Source organism: Corylus avellana, chromosome 9 (assembly GCF_965113065.1).
Source record: "Corylus avellana chromosome 9, dhCorAvel1.hap1.2, whole genome shotgun sequence".
Taxonomy (NCBI): domain Eukaryota; kingdom Viridiplantae; phylum Streptophyta; class Magnoliopsida; order Fagales; family Betulaceae; genus Corylus; species Corylus avellana.
Genome location: NC_142498.1, coordinates 17,001,709 through 17,019,105, shown reverse-complemented (window position 1 = coordinate 17,019,105; position 17,397 = coordinate 17,001,709). Strand labels below are relative to the sequence as shown.

The window sequence follows — 17,397 nt, the reverse complement described above, 5'->3', positions numbered from 1 at the left end:
AAAAAATAATTTATAGGTCCTTATAATTGTCTTAAATTATAAATCACTTCTTTTGATATAAAAAGTAATTTATTAGCCCTCAGGGTAGACCAAAATAACAGTTTACTCCATGAAATCAATTTTTGTTAAGTAACTTAACCGAATCTATTACTTTGTCCCCTCATACCCAATAAAAACGTGACACTGACATATGTTATTATTAATTTATGACTTTAAAAATTGACAACTAGGATTTTTCACATCATTTTAGGACACTAGCTAAGATTACACATTAGCCCTTACTCCAAGTCATACTGCTTTAGTAAATTAACATAATCTCTTTTATCCCTAAAATTTTACTCTTTGCGTAACCCTCTCTCATTTTCATTTTCCTCGCAATGATTTCGGAGCATTTTGCGGGAATTTGACAGTAACATCTTCTAACTATTGAAAAATAAATAAAAACAACATTCAAGTTAATAAATTGTGACAAAATTTTTCTTCAAATTAAGTTTGAGAAAATTATATCACTCTTTTTATTAAATTGGCATTTGTCTTTAGAGCATGGAAATTGATTTTAAAGAGTAAGCTGTTATTTTAGCATACCATAAAGACTTATAAATTATTTTTATACCACATGTATAATTTATAATTTACGTCAACCGTAAAGACTTATAAATCAATTTTTATACCATAGAAAGTAATTTATAATTTAGAACAATCATAATGACCGATTTACATTTATCTGCAAAACATGACTCTACATTTTGGGCACAGGCGTTGGTCCAATTGCTATGTACTTTTTTTCTTCCGAAGCTTTGAAGAGTCGTGATACTAACGTTGACATCGCTGGGTCAACATATTTTATGTTAATATTTCACACGTGCGTATCGAAAATGCAATTTTATTTTTTTTTTATTTTTTTTTTTTTTATAACGGCACATTTTAAACTAACAAACCAAACCGATCCTTATACAATGCTACAATTTCACTCGTCAATTATGTTGAATTGTAATATTCTAATTGACATTAACTACTGTAGTAATAGGCTTTTATGAGCATCCATTGGAATATATATTCCGTGACAATTCGAATGGAAACCTTGCTCAAGCTTGAATTGAGTTGCTTTACTCATTTTGATTTTTCTTTGATAAGTATAAAATCGTACGCCAGTATTCACAATAGGTATGACAGCAAAGGTTAAATCAAAATATAATTTTAATAGAATTAATGGGGATATGAAATGCACAATTTATGTTTATTGATTGTGCCTGTACATATACATTGAGAAAGGAATCAAAGGATACCAAATAAACAAAATTTCTTTAGCAGCTTGCGTAGCACACTTTTAAGTAGACCTTGCAGTGTAGTGAGAGAATTAATCGCCTTCAACCTACAATCATATGGAATTTCAGACACAAATCAAGGTGGCAAAAATTAGGGATTTTGGCAGCATATCTCTTGCCGCTTACCTGAAGAACCTTGAATCTGTGTCAGCCAAGCGTTTTACTTGTAGGAGTCAGGCTTCTATTAGAGAAAATGATCGATCATATGCTGTATGACATCTGCACCTTCTATATGCATGCTTTGGTCTTTGACCTGTAAAATGCACACAGAAAGGATATTGCTCCTTTTTAATGATCAACGTTTGTTACAGTTCTTTGAATTTTTAACATGGCGTTAACTGTTAAGTGAAACTCAGTGCTTCAAAAAACAGCTGATAAGCTGATTTAACCAGATACGAATCACTTAAAACCAAAAAAAAAAAAAAAAAAAAGAGCTACAAAAGACCAACATTGTCAATTTGTCATTGCAAAATCAGCCCTTCAGCAACATTACTAATATATAGCATATAATTATATAGGCATAAATTATATAGATAGATATGTTGGAATGAAGTTCTTTCTGGATAAAATCATGTAGATCGATTGCATGGTTTGACTTTCCATAATTAGTAATCCAGTTGTTTCAGCAAATCAGTGTAATCACTGGCTGCCTTTTAAACTTGGATGACAATGGCTCCCTCTCTCTTCCCTCTCCTTTCATCTCCACACGTTTAGGACAAAAAAAACCTTTTTTCTAAAAGGATAGTAAGACCTATCAATGAAAAGCTTGCCAAATATAGAACTTCCATTGTTGCATATAAAAACTGACAACATCTTATATTAAAAGTAATTCCAACAGTGACACATGACAGCCACAAAAGTCAACAGAAAATGTTAACATGTTGTACCTAGACTTGCACACATACCCACGTATGCATTGCATTTGTGTGCGTGCGTGTGGTGGGTGGGTGGGTGGGTGGGTGTGGGTGTGTCGGAGAGAGAGAAAGACCTGAATGACGCTATGAGCAGCAAACCTCTGTCTGCAACTGTGAAAGCTAACATCTACTTTTTCCCATGACAAGCGAGATAGGCCTGTCACAAGTTCTTCTGCACAATGTACCACCGACCACAAACTTGTAAGGCAGAAAAAACTGAAAGAAACTATTACAAACCAACATAGAAAAAAAGCCAAGCAAGCAAATGATTATATCATAGCTGGGAGCTGGTTCTGCAAGTATCTAAGCAAAAATAATTAGGAACAGAAAATCACTTTATTTTAGCAGAAATGATTGAGCTAGAAAAGAAGAAGGAAACTTAGCCTTAAAGAACCTAAAATGTTTCCATGCATAAAATGATGTTGTCTCCTCCTCCCCATTTCCTCCATTAAAGCAGGTTCATGGTAGCAGCTTTTGTTAAATAAGAATAGCGCTAGATTCAAACACATGCATTAAGATTTGGGTACTCCTGCCCATATATTGACAGAAGTACAAAATTTTAATTCTTAGTTCCTGAATACATTTTTATGAAAACAAGGATATATCCACTGGAACATACTTAGAAAATCCATAAATTCTCTGAAGGAAATGAAGCTCAAATATTTCAAGTACTGCAGCAATTTTATAGCTTTGTCTTTCATAAAGTCGTAAAAAGTCAGGATTTCTCAGAATAGACAACAGAGCAGATGTTAATGTACACATAGAGAAGGTGTACACTGTCAGATCTCTAGAGAGGATATGTAAACACCTTGTGTAATTATTTCCTTTTGTTCTAATAAAATTTCCAGTACTTCATTAAAAAAATACATGTTTTCAGGTGAAGAATAATTTATAGCTCCCTCATCAAAGATACTATCCAAGCCTTTCCTACCTTTTGTTTTTTTACTGACACTAACTCGCATCTTTCAGCATGACTAGTTGATTGTTTCTTTGAAGGTGTCCAAACTATCACAACAGGCACTCATTTGTTGTATTCTCATCTGAGGACTATATATAAATGGTTCCGGGACTTTTTATGCTTCAATGGGCCAGCGAATCATCCATGGAGCTATCACGAATATATTTTATTATGCTGATTATATCGAAAATTGTATGATATATGAGTTAGGTAGCATGAAATAGTCTAACTATGATGTGAATTGGTTCCAGAACTAGCCTTTAATCATCCTTCCTCTATCTCTCTCTCTAGTCAGCACGTGTTAGAGCGTGCCGGCAGTTGTTTTTGGAATGGGGTTGTTTAGAGGGTGTCACATAAAGTAGGAGTTGTTTGAGTTGGTAGTGAAGGGTAGGTCTCCAGTGTGCAGGATTTTCTGAGAGGTGCAGGGGTTCTGTCTGTTCCTTATGCTTGGGCATTACCAACGTCTCTTGATTGATAGCCACCGTCTAGAGGAGGGGAGGAAGGAGTTTTGGAGATGCTCCGGTGTTGGTTTCCAATATTTCTCACCCAGCGATGCTCCAATAAGCATGGGTGGTTCTTGGTGGTGACGGAGGGGCCACATCTTGGTGCCGGAAGGGAGACATAGCGGGGGCTATAAGTCCTTTGCCGCAAAGCTTCGAGTGGTTCTGCACTTCTTCCAGTCACGGCATGGTGGTGGGTCAACTGGGCGTCACTCCAGTAGTCCTATAGCGCCAAGTGCGGATTAGGCAAAGATGGCCCTTAGACCTCTGTTGGAGGTGGGGGGATTCCGTCATATGCCAAGGCTCTAACTAGACCGAAAAGATTCCTGCCTTTCCCTCGTCGTTGAAGGGCTCATTTGGTAATTTTGAGGTATAGGCATTGATGGGACGAAGCTCTTCCTCTGGGTTTGCGTCTGGGATGGTTGAAGACCCAAATTTTCAGTTGAGGGTGTCAGCTTGAGCAAGGGTCTTCTTGGTGCTAATCTCGATCTCTGCTCCTTCAGAGAGACATTAGTGAGATTAAAAATAGACACAGGTTTTTTCTTCTTATGTTTTGAAGTTGTTTCAGGCTTGAAGATCAACTAGGCTAGGTCAAAATTGGTTCCTTTGGGAATGTTGATAATGTGGAGGATGGGTTGGCTGGTATTATGGGGTGTGAGGTTTCTTCTTTGCCTTTGAAGTATCTTGGCCTTCCATTGAAGGCCTCCTATAAAGTCAAGCATATTTGAGACGGTGTTATTGAGAAAATAGAGCGACAATTGACTAGTTGGAAAATTACGTATTTTTCTGAGGGAGGGTTGGAAATTTGGAACTTGCTAATGTTCAATCGCGCTTTCTTAGAGAAATGGCCTTGGTGCTATGGCCTTGAGAGCGAGGCAAGGTGAAGAGTGGTGGTAAACTTTAAATTTGGCAATTCATGGGGTGAGTGCTGCTCTAATGAGCCTCTTAGGAAGTATGAGGTGAGGTTATAGAAGAATATTAGAAGGGGTTGGGAGAACTTTTCAAGCTATACTACATTTGAGGTATGAGATGGCTCCAAAATTAGATTCTAGTATGATCTATGGTGTGGGGATATGGCCCGTAAGGAAGCTTTTCCAGTTTTATATGGTATTGCTAACATAAAGGATGCTTCTCTGGTGACTCACTTGGAGCTTTCAAGTGGCCCCATTCAATGGAATGTGAGCATTGCTAGAGCAGTTCATGACTGGAAGGTGGATGTCTTTGTCTCGTTCTTCAGGGCATATGGTATTTAGTTAGAGTGAGATAGGAAGGTGAAGACAAGTTGTGGTGGGTCCCCTCCAAAAGATGGTTGTTTGTTGTTACATCCTTCTACAGTGTCTTGAATTGTAATGTTGGCTTTCGTTGAGGGCAGTCTTTTTTGCTTGGTCAGCAATCCTAGACAATGGTTGATTGAAAAGCATGCTTATCGAGCAAACTAGTGAACTAATTATAAACAAAAGCTACTAGCATAAACAACCGAACAGAAATTTCTCTAACAGTGAAGATACAAACCTTCTAGCTTGTCTTCATTTGAAGGAGGCTCACACTGCTCATCATCATCATTAGCCTTGCAGTGTTCTTCATATACAACATGCGGATATTTTTCATTAAGAGAATCCTCCCACTGATTAACCAAAAGGATGCTTTGTTTATTAAATTGCAATCAGAAGGTCCAGTAACTAACCACAAAAACAAAATTCAAGCAGATAACAATACCTTTGGCAGATCACTATTACGCCTAATACATGATGTTCTCCAGCCCACGATATCTTTATAATGTTTCATGATGGAAAACAATAAAGGTAAATTTAACAAAAATCTTCAGAAGTATAAATCAACAAGAGCCACATGTACTGTAAAAAACAGGATACGGTCATAGCCCACATTTGAATATGCCACCCGACGTTTGAATGTACGCAACGCAGACCTGCATAAATAACTTAGTTGTCATTCTATTACTTACATACTCAGATTGACTGATTAGGGCATCTCATGAAACTTGGTATGGTATCATTCAAGATATCCACATAAGAAAAGGGGTGCAAGTGACATACATGAAATAACAGTCACCATAATCTTCTATCATGCGTTTAAGCAATGGAGGCTTCCCTTCATCATCATCATTGAGAAAAAGATGCCGACCTGTTCTCCTAAATATCAAATGAATAACACAATTTGCAGCTTTCTCAAAAGCAGGTACACCAAAAAGAAATGGCACCTGCAAAAGACCAAGTTTTTAAAAGAACATAAATCAGTCAACTCAAATTTAATAGAGTAATCAAATTTAATAGAGTAATAGCTGTTAATAAGGAATATCAACATAGAGCAGTTCATACACCAACAAAAAATGAATATTTCTCTTTATGATAAAAAAAAACTATTGGAAAATCTGGCAGGTATGCCACCAAGTGGATCATAATTAGATTATGTTTTTTTTTTGATAATTAGATTATGTTCACTGCTGATGTAAATCCAGAATCAAATAAACAAGTATTTCATTTCTACTTCATGTACCACACAAATGAACGTCATACGATGACCTATGTTGATACAACCTAATATGCTTTCATTTCTCCCCTTAACAAAGAAATGGCTACAAATTTAACTCAAAAATGATGCCTAATAGTACTAATCCCCACATTCTTATTTGACTAGGAAAAAAAAGAAGAGTTTTTGCATTGACTAGGTCAGCTTGGGATGAAAAGGTAATTACTCTAGTTTTCCATGGAATGTTCACTGACGGTTTTAACACCTAAAAGCATGTACTTTTGACAAGAAGTCGAAATTTTTTCCTATGACTACAAATTATGTAATGCAATCAATAAAAGGTTCTGAAAAATTGAGAATTTTAACATTTCATGTCCAGTGATATTTTATGCCACAAATATTGGAATAAAATTAGCTACTTAAAGGCCTTCCTTAATGCAATCAATAAAAGCATGCCCTTTCAAAAGTTGGCTTAGGTAGAAATAGTATTTATAATTTTCTAAAGTTAAAGAGTATTTGTTTTTTTTTTATAAGTAATAATCAGTCCTATTAAAAGTTATAGAGTAATTGTACCAAAGTTAAAGGAAAAATAAGCATATACTAAATAGGAAATAATTTAAAGGACCTAGAAATAATTTTTATAATTTTCCAAAGTTATAGAGTAATTGTACCAAAGGCAACATAAGTATATACTAAATAGGATAGAATTTAACGGACCATCAAAAGAGCATAACTAAAGAAGAAGTTAACCAATGGTTTTCTATGAACTTCACTTCTTTAGTTTTGCTTTCTATGTTGGCCTTTAAGTTCTACATCAAAATGAAACTAAAATTCATATCAGATATGATCCTTTTCTTGACAATACTAAAACCTGTACTTTCAATCAAAAGAAACCTTTTTTTTTTTGATAAGTACTTTCAATCAAAAGAAACTATAAAATTGCCAAAGAGAGAATTCCAGCCAAAACTCCAATAAAAGAAATAGGATTAAAACACACACCAGACCCCCACAGATTCCAGAAAAACTAGAAAGTAATGAACATAACCATTTGTGTTGAGAGCTCCTTCCCACAAAATGCTCCTCAAAATTTTACGATATAGTAATGGAAGAACACTTGAAGAGAGCTATATAGACCAAAACAAACGAAATATAACCCAAGCTCCATAGTCAACTTAAAAAAAAAAATTCAAACCAAAGGTATTTCTTTTACATATTTTCAACCTTTGCTTCAATCCCACATATTCAACCAAGGAGAGAATGAATATGAGTCACGACTTGCTCCCCCCAACCCACCCACCCCACCCCCCCCACCAATCCTTAAAGGACATACCCAATTCCCTTTTAAGAAGGAACCTGCTACAATGGTATTAACTGCATATTGCAACTGGGCCACCATTTTAAACTTTTATCCAAAGACAGAATATCATACTTCACCCCATGCCTGGACTTCTGAATTTTTAGACATTTCTCAGCTTAGCTTTTTCATTAATAAAGTCAAGAGCCTGACCAAAAAAGATTCCCATCATCCAGTGATCCAACTTCTCTAAACTATCCTGATGGAATCTATTATTCAACCACCACAAATGCTTTCTCAAGCAGATTAATGAAACTATAATTTCTCCATCTCACCCACAAGTCAAGGATTGCACTGCAATAACAACATTGTCTAGTTTACTCCTGATCAGAAAAGCACAACAAAAACTTTAAAATTATTAACTTCAGCAAACATAAAGTTCATTTTAGCATTGGATGTTGATAAAATTTGAAACTCTCAGTTAACAAATTTCTGACATGAAAAGGATTTGTTACCTGCTTATTACCCCTTGAACCAAGATGAGGTGTAGCAACTGTGATGAAGTTCATAGCCTCCAAACCTCCTATTGTACCCTTTGAATCCTCTTCACATTTATTAGTAGAAGAATCCTCTACATTTTCTCTCTTAGGTGGTCCATACAATCTCCCAATTGCATATCTTGCCACTAGTCCTCCCACAGAATGTGAAACAAAGGAGATCTTTGATAGCTTAGGCTTTCTCTGAATCATTTCCAGGACCTAGAATTCAAAAGTTCTTTTAATTACAATATGATGTGCAGTCAAAGCTTCTTGTCAGCAAAACAAACAGATTTTGTTAATTTCAAAATATCAGGTAGAACCGTAGCAAATCTGTGACTACCAACCTCCACTGCTAATCGCTCTCCCATAACATCCACACCATCAAGAGTCAATTTAGACTCATTTCGTTCACTACCTGCAAAACAAATCCAACCAACTTAAGTATAATTGGGCAAACATTTTTCATTGCTGCAAGACATCCCATGAACTTGCTAACTTAAAATATCAATATTTTAAGTTATATACAGTGATAGGACACGAAACACCTAAAACCTCCAACTTTTGACCAGTCAAACAAAGCAAAGCACTATATTAACCCTAGTTCCATATAGTAAGCACAGTCAATAAAATTACAGAAACTAAAGTCAAATCTGCAAGCCTCATCAAGGATAATCACAGGACAAGGAAATATTCATGTCTAAACACAACAATTTTGGGTCTAAAATGGTCCATATCATGAAGCTATGCAGTGGCCAAAAAAAAAAAATCAGTGATTAGTAACAGTATTATACCAATGAAACTAGTAAAAAGAGGATGGACAACAATCTTTGTTTTTTTCACATTGAAAGCATTACAATGAGAAGAAGAGCTACTTACAATGAACAAACACTTTATCTGGGAGCACTCTGACAAACTGCTCCGCTGCAAACTTCCAATCCTTGGTGCTGCACAAGCAAATATAAAACCACCATCAGCAACAAACAAAACTTAAGAGAATTTCCAAATAAGAAGGATTTTTTTTTTTTTGGTTGCAAAGGAAAGATAGGAAGAAGAAAAAGAAAGTAAATTTCAACTTAAAGAAGTTACACAATATGCAATAACAGACAACAGCAATATTAAGCATGATTGAGTAGACTAATGCAACCACGTCAAGCATTATTGAGTAGAATTTTTTGTTCCTCGGAAACCAAAACATTATGAAATACGTTTCAAATTCTATCTTCATTTCTTTCTCTCTTTTTTTTAACATTTTCCTCTAATTTTTTACCAGCAACTAAACAAAGAGAAGAATAAAATTCAGGGGTTTTTTACTAGAAACTTAAATGGAAAAATGAATTCAGTCGAAAATAATACTGGAGAATCTGATCTTCAAGTTCGTTAAGTCCCAAATTTATGTCTTTTTTTGGGGGGGGGGGGAAACAAAATCTTCTCTTAGCTTCCTCTTTCCATATTTCTGTTTTTGGCAAATGGATAAATTTAAATTCGAAGTGCAACTCACTTTCTCCAGTATCAAGTAGAAAAGCGGAGTGTACATTCAAACCATCAAGCTGACCGGCCCAACCCAAACTCAAATTCAAGAGAGAAGCAAAATGGAAAACCCAAAAAGACATCAACTCAATTCCCCACCATAACTGACAAAAACTTAGCAAAATCCTTTAAAGTTTAACGCATGTCCTGAATTCAAGTTAACTTCAAAAAAAGAAAAAAAGTTTCAAGTAATAATAGAAACGAGAATTCATCAATCATATAAGTCAAAATTGGCATCCCCTACCAAAATGGATATAATCAAAGAATGATTTTCAAGTATGTAAAAATGACACGCTACATATATCTACAAAATTAAACACTGAAATTCAGAGTTATGATTCACCAAAAAAAAAAAAAAATCAGAATTGTCCCAAATCTCTTAAAATTCAGAAATGATAGGTTTCAGAATGAACTTATAAAACTTAAGGAAAAAATTGAACAAAAGTAACGATGACAAAGAAAAGCAATTCATTAGGGAGAAGAAGAAGAAAATAAAAATAAAAAAAATAACAGAAGAACCCTTCAATTTGGAAAATTGAACACTTCAAACAAATGTCCAAACTGAAGCAAAACAAAAAAAAAACAAAAACAACAGGACAACATTAATCTATCATCGAACAGAACAGAATCAAAAACAAAAACCAGAATTCCATGAAATTCAAGATCATAAAGCAATCAAAAATCGAAATAATAACAAGAAGAAGAAGAAGAAGAAAAGAGTCTGACCTGCCGAGGATTCCATGAACCATTACAACGAGATGATCAGCAGACGAAGAATCAGAACCGTTACAGCTCCATATGTCGCGGCCTCCATTAACCAATTCGGAGGAGCAAACTCCATTCTCTACGTGGCCGTTTTCCATAGTTGAAATCCACAGCTCAGCTCAGCTCAGGCAAAGTGCATTGATCCGGACGAATCGGGAATCGGAAGTGCGACGGAGATCGAGTGAGGAGGAGAGGAGCAGCGTTTGGGTCGTGTCGAGATTCTCGTGAAAATTTGGGACAGAAAGTGAGGGAACGCGAAAGATGGGTGCGAAAGGTGGGTGAGACTCTTGACAGGAAATAAGAGAGAGAGAGAGAGAGAGAGAGAGACCTTAGAGGGAAGGAAAGAAACGAACTGAAAGCACTTCTTCTTTTGCGTTCCGGGAAAGGATTGCTTCGGTGCTTTGATTTCACATTACGGTGTATTGTAGTGGCTAATTACTTGTCACCACGTCACTAATTATACTCCTTATATTATTTAAATCTACAAAAAGCATGATTTTGTGGGTTTGTCAATGTGAATATTAAATAATGATATATGCCGTGTTTTTATTTTTAAATTTTTTTATCAAATATAAATATATATTTTTTTTTAAGTACATTTAACCAACAACAAAAGCACAAAAACAAAGAACAAACTAACCAAAGGGGGCGAGGAATAGATGGGAGGGAGAAAAATAGATGGAAATATAATCGGAGTTAACTCTTGCCATAGCTCGATAAGTCGAGTAATTTTAAAAATTATTTTTGTATTTCTCTTATATTATTTTAAGAATAATGTGACTTTTAAAATTATTATTTGACTAAAACAAGCCCAGTAATTAATTTAAAAGCCACATCATTTTAACATTACTCTGAAAAGCGTATGAATTGACATTTATGCGAATCTTTTTAGCCTTATGAAAGAAAGAGGTTGAATAAAACCATCTAATTTAAATATAAATAATAATACTTGTCAAACTTTTCACAAAACGTGTGTAGGAGTGAGAAGTCACCCGTGATCTGTTGGGGCCATCTAACACCGGATAATTACGCCAAAATTGGAAATTACATTACATGTTCTGAGATGGCAAGCGATGATTGGCAGGCTGCTCATTTTAGTAAGGAACATCATTGCACACGATCCTAACCCCCAATGGAAAAGATAGAAGCGCGTCGATAATGCACGCGTAAGGTCGGTACTCTGCTGATGGCAGTTTGGGTACTTGAAAAAGGACACCTCATTCCTCCCGATTTCTTGTTCCAGAGACATAAATGACGTCTCCCCTGATTTTATGGGTCGGTTTTGATCAATGATTTAAAAATGTGAATTTTTAAAAATGACAGAAATACCAGTTTGGAGGAAATATTTAATCAATGTAAAATTGTGCAAAGTGTCTATAAATATTTAAAATGCATATTAAATTTAGTCTAAGCTAGTAAACTGCTATTAATAAAGTTAAGAATTTAATGTACATTTTAAATGTTTATAGACATTTATAACTATTTTACATGAGTTGTAAGATATTTCTTTCAAATTAGTTTGGAGGAAATTTGGGTAATTACTTTTTGCCCCCATGAACTACAACTCTTTGGCACTTTTTCCCATGAATTACCAACTATGACACCTGACCTCATCAAACTACCATCTTATGACAAAAAGCCAATTTTCTGCCAGTCAAATGGGTTAAAATTGACAGTCAACGGTCATGTGCAAGTCATGTGTCATTTTAAATTTTTTTTCTTTCACTTTTGCCCTCACTTCATACTGAGAAATTGACGCTTATACCTTCCTAAACCCTAATCCAACACATAAAAACAATTTAAAGTAAGGGCAAAAGTGAAAGAAAAAAAATTTAAAATGACACATGACTTGCACATGACTGTTGTCTATTAATTTTAACCTTTTAACTGACGGAATGAGGTTTTTTATCATAAAATAGTAGTTTAATGGAGTCAAGTGTCATAATTGGTAGTTTATAGAAAAAAGTGTCAAGATACTGTAGTTCATATGGGCAAAAGATAATTACCCCGAAGAAATTTCTCTCCTGTTGGTGCTTTAATTACGTGAATCTAAACTCATCCTTGAAGCTATAATGTTACGTACGTAACATTTTCCTTAATGAAACATAAACACGTTTGAGTAGTTGAAATGAATTCTTCCACGCTTTGCATTATTCATGCGTGTGGTGAGAATATATACAAGGAAAATTGCATCAGCATGACATCATCCCATGTATAACTCTTATATGCTGCTATTTATTCATGTGGTGACAGATGATTAATTGTTCTTTAATTTCCCTGTGGAATGGATCAGATTGCTCATTATCCTTAATTGACCTTAATTTCCTTGTTGGACAATGGAGAGAATCATATATTGTTTCTCAATACTCTCTTCATCACTATATATGATCCATAATACTAATACAATCGTCTTCAATACTCCTCTATCTAAAGCGAAATGATATTCAATAGACTGTTATATAAATTGCTATAAAATTAAAATGACGTAGAAATGAAAAAACACTTATTAATTTAAAGATTAATTTTTATTGTCAAATCATCACAGTTGTATCACAGCAATCACATCATTTAATAGTAGAAGCTAAAGAGAATCGGAGATAGGATGGATGCTGCTACTTCTGCAACAAATTCTTGACAACAATGATAAAAGCTTCATCATTGTATATATTGGAATGTGTTTAGGCCAAGTTAGACTTTATTCTTCACATGTGGCCTCTAAAGAGAAATGTATATTCACATCACATGATATAATGGCTATGAAGGCATAGTTTGGTGGTGAGGTTGCATGTATGGGCCCTTGCGCATGAAGGTGAGGTCAATTTAAGATCTCTCACTTCCAAAGTGTGAAAGGTATATGATTTTTTTTTTTCTTTTTTCTTTTTTTCTTGTTTGGTCTAGCACGGGACTCTCTACGATTTCGCTGACTAAAAATGCGCTTGTAAACAAGATTTTGAAAAGTATATTGTTTAGAAGTGCGTTTTTTAAAAATTGCAATCTGAATACGCAAAATGTTTTCAAATTGCATGCAAATGAGTCGTTTTTTTTAAAAAAAAAACCTTCCATTTTACCAAACGCTTCACTCTATTTTTAAAATCATACGTTTTGAAATTGTACACTTTGAAACCGTAAATAAATCCAAAGGAACCCTATATAAGATATGATCATATATAAGGTTAATGTTATATTACTGCATTTAATATGGAGAAGAAGAAGCTCAAAAAAATTAATTGAAATATTGGAATTGCTAGATTTGGAGTAGCAATATTGCTCTTATCTCATGGAATGGGATTTTTGGCTAACAAATAAAAGTATAGTTGATTGGAGGATGAAGTTCTAGTTGGTCCCTTCTTTCAATGGCTATGGATTGTTGGATATCAGTCTCAATCAAGCAATAACAAACTTTCTTGTGATGGATTTCTCCCTTTTGTTTTTGTTTTCTACTGCTATTTATTTTTCCATATCTACTGATATATTGTATAAATTCCAAAATTAAACATAGCATGAGCATGCATTCAATTGTAGGAAAATGACTTTTCAAGCATTTTGGAAAAATAAAAAGTAAAAAAGAAGCTAGAAAACAAATATCCAAACAACTTCTTGTTTCTTTTTGCAAGATAGTTACTCATCATTGTACTAACTAAGCCATCTCTTAGAAAAAATAAATAAATATGAAATAGAGGAATTTGCCAACAAGAAGTCTTGTGGCATACATAGAATTAGACTGGGAAACAAAATCAATCTAAGGCTTCGTTTGTTTCGACTAAAAATATTTTCTGAAATAGTACAACGAAAAATTATTGTCAAACCGAAAACATTTTCGATTGACTACAAAACCCTTCTTTTTTTTCTTTTTTTCTTTTTTTTTTTTTCCTTTTTTAATTTTTTTTTTTTTAATTTTCGTATAAATGTGCCTCTTTTTAAAATCGTAAATAATTTTTTGAGCTTGAACTTCTCCTTCTCAAATTGTCGAACCACAGTTGAACCACCGCCGAACCACTGCAAGAAGTCGCCGTATAAAAAATAATTTTCTTGAGAATATTTTTTGACGAAAAACATTTTTTGTCGAAACAAAGAGTGCCGGCCTAGCAAGATTATGATCAAAATTTCCCTTGATTGGAAATACAACTCCTGCATGGAAGACTATTATATTGTACCACTACATATTATTATTTAGGGTAACATCCATTTAACCCCCTCAAACTATCACCCTAATGACAATCTACCCTCTAAGCTATCAATTGCGACAATTTACCCATAAAACTACCAAAGCAATGACAATGTACCTCCCACTGCTAGCAAAGTGACGAAATTACCCCTATATAATTTTCAATAAGACAAAAATACCCTTAAAATTTTGAAAAAAAATAAATAAATTAGTGTTTTTGTTTTTATTTTAGTAAGGGTCATTTTGTTAAAAGTGGAGGTACATTGTTATAGTTTTAGTAGTTTGGAGGGTAAATTATCGCAATGAATAATTTGGGGATAAATTGTAATTGGATGGTAGTTTGAAATGATTAAGTGGACTTTACCATATTATTTATTGTACTGATTTGGGATTAGAATTGAATGAATAATGCAGTTCAAAGACAACAAATAGGAAAACGACAGCCCACACGACAGCCCACATGAGCGGAGCGTACAATATATTGGCCTCTCTTTCATAATTATTCACCTAATTTATTGTCGTTGATCTTTGGTAGTATAAGGACTTCATGTCCACATGTCGTTGGTGGTATCTGCTCTTCAAAAGAATCCAGTAATTCATTCAAGCTCTACGTGACAAAATGTCTGCAAAATGATTATTATTATTACTACTAGTGTTTAATTAAAGTGGGATCATAATTGGTTTCTTCTACATTACTCTTTCATAGGACGGTGACATGGTGAGGAAGGAACCATTCGTGACGTGGAAATAGATCTTATTTGACAATGCGTTTTGAAAAAAAAAAAAAAAAAAAAATTAACAAATAATTACATGTTCTAAAAAACTCGGGTTGGCTGGTTAAGTTAACCAGGTTGTCAAGAGTTTAACTTTTAGGTTTAGGGTTTAGGTTAAACGGGTCCGGGTCATAAGCGGGTCCCCTGTTTATAACCTGTTTAATAAATGTGTCGTATTTGGGTTTGTCATAAACGAATTCGCTGGTTAACACGTTTATACAACTTATTTATTTTTTTAAGTAAATTTTAAGTTTAACTTAATTTAGGATTGACAATTTAACTCGCAACCGGCAAATTCGACACGAACACGACACATAATTTTAGGGTTAAGGTTTAGGTTAAACGAGTCACTGTTTTAATAAACGTGTCGTGTTTGAGTTGGCACGTTAACCGTGTTGACACGAACCCGACGCGTGAACCCATTTTGCCAACCCTACTCTAATACGTTTTATCAAATGAACTCGATCACTCTTAATTTAACTAAATGGTCTTAATATAATAGCAAGTTAATTTAAAAATACTCATCAACCAAACTGGTAAACAAAGTAAATAGAATTAAGCCCGATCAACACCACCTCAGTAGTACTCCTTGGTGCTCTACTGGATTCAGCATATACTTCTTTATCCCATCCCACACCTAAACCCCAATCAACAACAACTATTAGTCATCTGAATTTGATTATCTCATTTTAGGGTTAATTACTCTTTAGTGGTTTAACTGAAATTCAAACATACCTCCGCTTCAAAACTTTCGTAAATGGTATGGGGTGGTTTGGCCGCCTCAATTTTTTTTTCCCTTTTTTTCTTTTTACTTTTAAATAATATTAATAAGATATATGAAATACTTTATTTTTTATTTTTTATTTTCTAATTAAAAGGTGGGAAGGGGCAACCAGTGTAATTTTTTTCCTTGGGCGTTACCATCGGGATTCTTACCTGCTGTGGAATGTCCGGTTTGAGCCATAGCTATTGTCTGGAAAGACGAGCTTGTCACCACAACCCCACCAAGGTAAGTCCTTTCATAGTAGCATCTGATTCACGCATCTACTACTGCAAGCGAATTCGAACACGCGACCACTAGGATGAAAGGAAGGGGGGGACTTTCTCCTTGCTATTTTACCAACTCAACTACCACCTTGATGGTATATGAAATACTTGATAGTTGCTGATTAGTTTGATGTGTCCTCCAGTCGAGGGGGTGTTATTCCTGCAAGGCAAAGTCAATGCATCACCATTTCTTTCTTCTCCCAATTATGTTGTGTTTGCAACAAATTGGGCAGAGCATGCGTGCCACTCTGGCCACAATATAAACTAAGCCATGTTGGTCCCAATTTATAATGGAAATAAGGTGGACCGTTTTGACTATTGCCTTGACAGCTATGGATCCAATTCAAAAATAATAATTGAACTCGTTATAATGGTCCCAATTTGTCGTCCTACAAGCCCTTATCCATTTTCAAATTAATACTCAATTTGTAATATCTTGAAACTAAGATTGCATCAATATACCCCCCAAACTAAAAAAAAAATAAAAAAATAAAAAATTGCAAGACCCACTGCTTTTTTTTTTCTTCTTCTATTTTTTCCTTCAAATTTTTAGGGGTAATTTCGTTTTTTTGTAGAACAACAGGGGTACACCGCAAATTTTTGATAGTTTAGAGGAAACATTAATATTTGATGCAATCTTTAGTTTAAGAAAACATTGCAAATTGAGTGTTAATTTGAGAGGAGTAATATTATATGCTTTTTAAATTAAAATATTATATAGATTTTATACTATCTGGATTGTGTGGCGTGAAGGGATGGAGTTGGTTCGAAGTGTATAAAACACAATAGGAAACTCTAGAAAGGGCATGTTTGGGATTACGATTGAGAGGCTTAAAAGTGTTTTTAACACTCGAAAAGTCCGTTTGAAGAAAAAAGAACTCATTTGATAAAAAAATTAAAAAAGCTTTTAAGGGTCCAAAAAGCCTAAAAATGGTCAAAACGCACTTTTGGTAAAAACTTAAAAATAAAACTTTTGCCCAAAAGCGTTTTTTGACTAAAAAATTCTATTTCTCAAACGCAATCTCAATCAGGCTCTAAGTCTTAATGGTTTGAAGCAAAAGATTTAAGATGCAATATAGAGCAGGTGAGCAACAAAACCAAAC

At 34.4% G+C, this 17,397-nt stretch overlaps 1 protein-coding gene across 1 annotated transcript; it reads right to left on the bottom strand.

The window, feature by feature from the left end:
- Positions 1-1,179: 1,179 nt before the first annotated feature.
- LOC132190598 (alpha/beta-Hydrolases superfamily protein) lies at positions 1,180-10,672 on the bottom strand. The gene is made up of 11 exons (XM_059605633.2): positions 10,271-10,672; positions 8,894-8,961; positions 8,362-8,432; positions 7,994-8,236; positions 5,752-5,915; positions 5,569-5,624; positions 5,414-5,466; positions 5,210-5,321; positions 2,314-2,411; positions 1,452-1,578; positions 1,180-1,372 (listed from the first exon to the last, which is right to left on the bottom strand). The coding sequence occupies exons 1-10, from the start codon at positions 10,405-10,407 to the stop codon at positions 1,510-1,512; spliced, it is 1,071 nt and encodes a 356-aa protein (XP_059461616.2). The 5' UTR covers positions 10,408-10,672; the 3' UTR covers positions 1,180-1,372; positions 1,452-1,509.
- Positions 10,673-17,397: the final 6,725 nt, after the last annotated feature.